Genomic DNA, 6,408 nt, shown 5'->3' with positions numbered 1-6,408 from the left:
TAGAATAAAAAAAAGATAAATCAAAATGGCATTACTATTTTGCCACCTAACCCCTCACTCTCTTCTTCACTTCTCTTCCAAAATCCCACCTTTCAAAACTACAAATGCTCGCTTTTCTTTCTCTGTAATGGCTTCCTCTGCTAAAAAGGTAAATAACACGCTTCATCTTATTAAAACGACGTAGTTTTTTTTCATCTTCAGATTATGATTCTCTTACTTTTTTCATTTGGTTTACAATAGGTGTTGCTGCCTATCGCCAATGGAACGGAGCCGATGGAAGCGGTGGTAACCATTGATGTGATAAGGAGATCAGGCGCCGACGTCACTGTCACCTCCGTCGAGAACAATCAGCTCAAAGTTGACGCCTGCCATGGCGTTAAGATCGTCGCCGATGCTCTCATTTCGGATTTCTCCGTAGACGACGCCGTTTTCGACCTCATTGCTCTCCCTGTAATTTATCATCTTTCTGCTATTTTTTTTACCGTTTTACAGACTTCTGAGGAGATAATTTCTAGTTAGTTAAATTAAAATTCTCATATTTTTAATAGGAATGAGATTATGCAACATATGAGGTGATTTTGCAAGAATTGTTCAAATGTGTTGCTTATTCATCATTCCAAGTAGGGGTGAGCATTCGGTCCAAACCAAACCCACAATCCCCAAACTGAATTAACTGATCGACATTATAGCCAAACCGAACCGATCAAATAGGGCTGTGAATTTGATTGGTTCGGTTAAAACCGAATAACGTACGAGAAAAAATTAGAAAAATAATCAATTTTTTTGGTTTATTCGGTCAGTTTAGTTAATTTGAACAATATAAATTTCAAACCGAATTGATAACCAAAAACCAAATTTTTTATATTAAAATCGAACCGGCCAAGCCTAAATTTATAACTGAACCGACCAAAACTCATCGGTTCGGTCTATTAACTCGTCTGGCCAGTATTTTTGTTCACCCCTAATTCTGAGCAAGTTTGTTCTGGGTTTTATGTTCTGATTATATATATAAATTTATATAGGGAGGGATGCCAGGTGCTTCAAATTTTAAAAACTGTGGAGCTTTGGAAAGTATGGTAAAGAAGCAGGCTGCAGATGGGCGGTTTTATGCTGCAGTTTGTGCTTCTCCTGCCGTGGCGTTTGCCTCATGGGGTGTGCTAAAGGGATTGAAAGTAAGGTTTAGTAGCCAATTCTTTGTATTACTATGTTCTGCTGTCCTAAACTTGTTAGGATTATAGTGGGAATTGAAATTGTTGCGGTCTTATTGTTTTTGACAGGCTACTTGTTATCCAGCGTTTATGGAGCAACTTCAGTCTTCTGCTATGGCTGTTGAATCCAGAGTACAGCAAGATGGCATAGTTGTGACAAGTCGTGGACCTGGTACTACGATGGAGTTTGCCGTTGCACTGGTTGAGCAATTGTATGGGAAAGAAAAAGCTAATGAAGTTTCTGGGCCATTGGTAACTACTCTATTCCGCAAATTTTAGTTTATTGTTTAAATTGGTATACAATTTGCAGTTCAAGACTTCAATTTGATTGGTTTTAAGTACACAATTTGTGTGGAGAACCTCACTGCATAAGCTATGGAAATATTTGTAGTGCTAATTTTGAAAGCGGTTCAACAGAGAATTCACGGGCAGTCATATGTATGTTTCTAAAACATCTGTATTAGGACATGTAGCGATGGGAATTGCTGGTCATGGAAGTGAAGTATAGAGGGTAAATCCAGTCTACCTGGAAAAGATCTTTAAAATTTGGAAAATAATTAATTGCTTGACCAGGAGAAGGTGCAATATGGGGAAAATGGAATTTTTGAAAATTACTGAAATAGATTCAGATAAGATTGTATTAAGTCATAGGTACTGCTGCATAGAGTAAGTCAAAGTTATTCTCTTCACTTGCTAACTCAATGGAGGAAAGGTCATAGGTTTAGATGGTGAAGAGCCTCAGGGCAAATGCAAAAATGTTGAGGAAAATTGAACAGACCTTATTTGTGGTATGACTAGCTAAGTCAGATATGAACAAAAACCAGTTATTGAACTTTATATCCTACATTTTCTTGTCTTATGTAGAATCTGTAAATTAGTAAAATAGCAACTTGTATGAATTAATAATGATGTCATGACCGTTAATAAGTGAATTTTTTTACTCTATACTCCTTCTCACATGAAAAAAAAAACCCACGGAGAGAACAGCTGGACGTAATCCCATTATCATATGGCGGATCATAGTGTCTTTATGTTTTGGCATACTAAGGAATATTTCCGAGTAGTAGGAAGCATGCAAGTCATTTGGTTCTTGATGGATAAACATAGTATTAGCAGCGAGTTTTGCACCTATAGCCCAATGGTGATATTCAACAATTGGCTCAACTTCAAGATGGGTTGTGTCAGTATCGAAAAGAAATCACCTTTGTAGGCCGGACAAGAATACTTTCAGGATTAAAAGGTAAAGAATCAATCAGCCCAAACAACTTTTGACCCTTAGTTGTTTCAAGGTGATCTGAAGTTGTTTGAATGAACAATGGCTGATCCTCTGTACACAACGGCTGAAAGGTGAACCTTTAAGTGCCACTTGTACTTTTTGGATTGCTCAAGTCGGGGACTAGTTTTGGCCTTGATCCTTGAATCAGAATGAGCTCATTTATAAATAAAACCCTTCAAAAATTAGATAAATAGTATAACATAGCCAAGCTCTTGCAACTTCTTTCAAGACACAAAAATAAAATTACCTCATTTATAAATAAAACCCTTCAAAAATTAGATAAATAGTATAACATAGCCAAGCTCTTGCAACTTCTTTCAAGACACAAAAATAAAATTACCTTCAAAATTAATGACCCATTTGAAATTACTTCAATTTTTTTCTGAAATAAATATAGAAATCTAAATAAGAGTATTCATCATTGTTTTTTGGGAGTTTTAAGGACTATATGACTGTTTTTTTGCAATTCCCTTTACCTAGGAGAAATAACGCAACTCAATCAATAGCTCCTTTGGTCCAATTTTTACATTGATTATACATGATATTTATCTTCTATGCAGGTGATGCGTGCAAACCATGGGGACGAATATACCATAAAGGAGATAAACCCAGTGGAGTGGACATTTAACAATGCTCCTCGGGTAAGTTTCAGAATATGATTTTTGTTAACCTTCCCAGACTCCCTGTGCCCAAAGAGAGACGTGAGATAAGTATCAATGAAATAAGATAAATGAAGCATTTTTAGCTCAACTTATTTTTTGATTTTCCTCTATTATTACATAAATATGCACTTACAAAATTTATTGAATAAGAGAAAGCACAACATGGCATATTACATATTATTAATGTGTAAAGTCACACTTCAGTAACTTGAGTGACCTTATTTCCAGTAGGTTAGAGAGTCGTGAGTTGGAGGTTGTCTTAAAGCACATGCAATTGAACACATCTACATCCACTCGAGCTGCAATCAAATGTCCAACATCAACCTCTTTCTCCGTTGCAAATTGAAAAATCCTTCTACTATATGAATTGAAAGAGATTTACTGTGCACATACATAATTATTCTTAAGATGCTAATCTTTAGTGGTTCTTGGCAACTTAGTTCTAAGCTTGGGATATGAATCCCATAGAGGTGGTTCAGAATCATTATTGACTAGTTGGCAAATTGGCTGTTCTCTTTTTGTTGCTCCTTCCTGCAAATTAGAAAGTAGAGGTCAGTTTTAATGAAGCACGCAAACTTTGAGAAAGCTGCGTTTCCTGTTCCTGAGACTATTCGAGAAACGAAACTCTCAAAACTTATAGGAAATTATTCTGGCCGTTTTGGTAAGTAATAAAATTTAGATGTCCATTTGTAGAACTTTAAAATATTCATCGCAATTATAACAATAAAATTTGTACATAATTTATTATTTGTTATTAACTTAAATTTTAAGTATGTTTAAATAATTAATTTCATTGTCATAAATATGTAAAATTTACTTTGTTTTTGAAATTTACTATATTTATAATTTTTAATATTCATATTAATATCCCTATATTTTTATTATTACATGTTTATCACACGTTTTATGTCCTTTGTTTTTCAAAAATATCAATTTAGGTGTCTGTTTCGAACTGTTTCTGTTTTCCATTTCCGTTTCCGTGCTACTTAATTTGTGGCTATGTTAATTACTGATTGATGATAAGGAACTACTGAGAATACTTTAATCCAAATTTGATTTCTACATCAGTTTATTTAATGCTAGGTGTTACTTTGTTATGATATCATCAATGATGTGAAACAGCACCATTACCAGCATTTGTATAACCTTTTGGGAAAATAATTTGTTCCCTCATGTATACTTTTGTTACTTCAGATTCTTGTGCCGATAGCAAATGGTACAGAAGAAATGGAAGCTGTAATGATCATTGACATACTACGACGAGCTAAAGCTAATGTTATAGTGGCCTCTGTTGAGGACAACTTAGAAATTCTGGCTTCTCGTAAAGTTAAACTGGAGGCAGATGTGCTTCTTGACGAGGCTGCAAAACTTTCATATGATCTAATTGTCTTACCTGTAAGTTCTGTTGCTATGTGTGTCAGCTCCTTCTTTTACCACAATGGCTGAGTTAATTACATAATTGATCTACTGCAGGGTGGGTTGGGTGGCGCTGAGGCATTTGCAAAGTCAGAAAAGCTGGTTAACATGCTAAAGAAGCAGAGAGAGTCAAATCGGCCATATGGAGCAATATGTGCATCTCCAGCTTTAGTGTTGGAACCTCATGGTTTACTCAAGGTATCACCTTTACTGTAATCAATTTATTTGGCCTCAACATTTCTCTATACTAATTTATGAATACAATCTGTGCAATTAATTATGGCCACACGAGCTGATTAGGATCTCTTTTGTTAAAATAAAATAAAAAATTCTTCCTGATTTGTTAAAGATTCCATCTGTGTTGAATAATTTAGGCTTACATGTTTATGAGTTTATGGTAAAGTTTAGATTTGCCATTATATAGAGAAATTGTAGATATTTTTCAGTTCTTCTTTCTTTTTTGAGAGCTAATGTATTGCATAATCGTAACGCATTCATTTAGAGAATGTTGGTCATTTTCTTAAAGGTCTTACAGTTTTAGTTTTATTAAACAGAGCCAACTTTTAATATTGTTAAACATGCAAGACATGGAAGGTTTTTTACGGTTATAATCAAAACTGTAAGACCTTTATCAGTTTCGCATGTCTAGAAGAAACTTTAAAGATTTAAATTTTAAATGGTATGCTAATTGTAAATTCTTCTCATTTGAGAAGTTAACAGAGCTGGACACCGTCCTCGGACAACTATTCAGCTCTAATCTCATATTTATAACTGAGGGATTAACAAAAATAAAAATTAATGGTGAGGATAAATTTGATATTCTAGTATATAATATATGTGAAGATATTTTGCATAGAAATGGAACTGTAGTAGAATTATCGACTGAATTGATTAACCAAGTGTGAGCTATGCACTATGCAATTGAGTCTAAGTCTAATTTAGGTAAAAAAATATTATTTTTCCTATGTTCCCCAAGATTTTAGTTCTCAAGGAATTTCAGCTATCTAATATTTAAAAGTCATGGGAAAATGATGAATTTTTGATCTAATTGAAGAGGAGGATAGAAATTATCCGTTGAAATAATAGCTGGACTTAAATTCATCATTCTGCAGTTGCATATAAATTCCAAGCTGAACTCGTCTTGTCTGCATTTTTGAGGTTAATCTTTTATGGTTTGTTGTGTAGGGTAAAAAAGCCACAGCATTTCCAGCGATGTGCGACAAGCTGTCTGACAAGAGTGAAATTGAGAACAGAGTTATAGTTGACGGCAACCTCATCACTAGCAGAGGCCCCGGAACATCAATGGAGTTTGCCCTAGCCATAGTCGAGAAATTTTTTGGACGCCAAAAAGCGCTAGAGCTTGCAAAGATTATGCTTTTTACACACCCTTAAAAATTTTGTACGTCTGTCGCAGGTCTATGCTGTTTTTCTGCTAAACCTATTTTGAGAGGGACACTGGATTCGAATGTTTGATGTGAATTCAGATCATGTATACTAGTTTGTGTATAAATAATGCGTCGTTTTAAAGGAATGTGATTACGATACTCAAGTTTCTGATATTTTTTATTTTTGAATAGTCTCTTATATTTGATTGGCAGCTGCATTTTTTCTTGGCGTCATTGTTGCAATGAAGCAGATGACCATTTTAGAGGATATTCTAATATCTTCATTCTTCAAGAAATAAATGTATTATATGTGTAAAAGTTGCACAAGTTGTTTTGTGTTTTGCCAATTTTATTTATTTTGTCTTTTCACCCATTGTTAATAATTTGCTGTCTGCGTTTGTGACTCCTGAGCGCTGCCATAGTATAGACTCTATAATGAGTAAATTACTATTGTTTTAATA

At 34.5% G+C, this 6,408-nt stretch overlaps 1 protein-coding gene across 1 annotated transcript; it reads left to right on the top strand.

Annotated features, from left to right (window-relative positions):
• LOC126669824 (protein DJ-1 homolog B-like) lies at positions 1 to 6,121 on the top strand. The gene is made up of 8 exons (XM_050363389.2): positions 1 to 148; positions 241 to 450; positions 1,023 to 1,172; positions 1,278 to 1,460; positions 3,045 to 3,125; positions 4,341 to 4,541; positions 4,620 to 4,760; positions 5,748 to 6,121. The coding sequence occupies exons 1-8, from the start codon at positions 26 to 28 to the stop codon at positions 5,952 to 5,954; spliced, it is 1,296 nt and encodes a 431-aa protein (XP_050219346.1). The 5' UTR covers positions 1 to 25; the 3' UTR covers positions 5,955 to 6,121.
• Positions 6,122 to 6,408: the final 287 nt, after the last annotated feature.

The sequence above is a fragment of the Mercurialis annua genome, linkage group LG2, assembly GCF_937616625.2.
Source record: "Mercurialis annua linkage group LG2, ddMerAnnu1.2, whole genome shotgun sequence".
NCBI classification, from domain to species: Eukaryota; Viridiplantae; Streptophyta; class Magnoliopsida; order Malpighiales; family Euphorbiaceae; genus Mercurialis; species Mercurialis annua.
The sequence above is the reverse complement of the archived record's forward strand: the minus strand, read 5'-3'. Positions and strand labels throughout refer to the sequence as shown.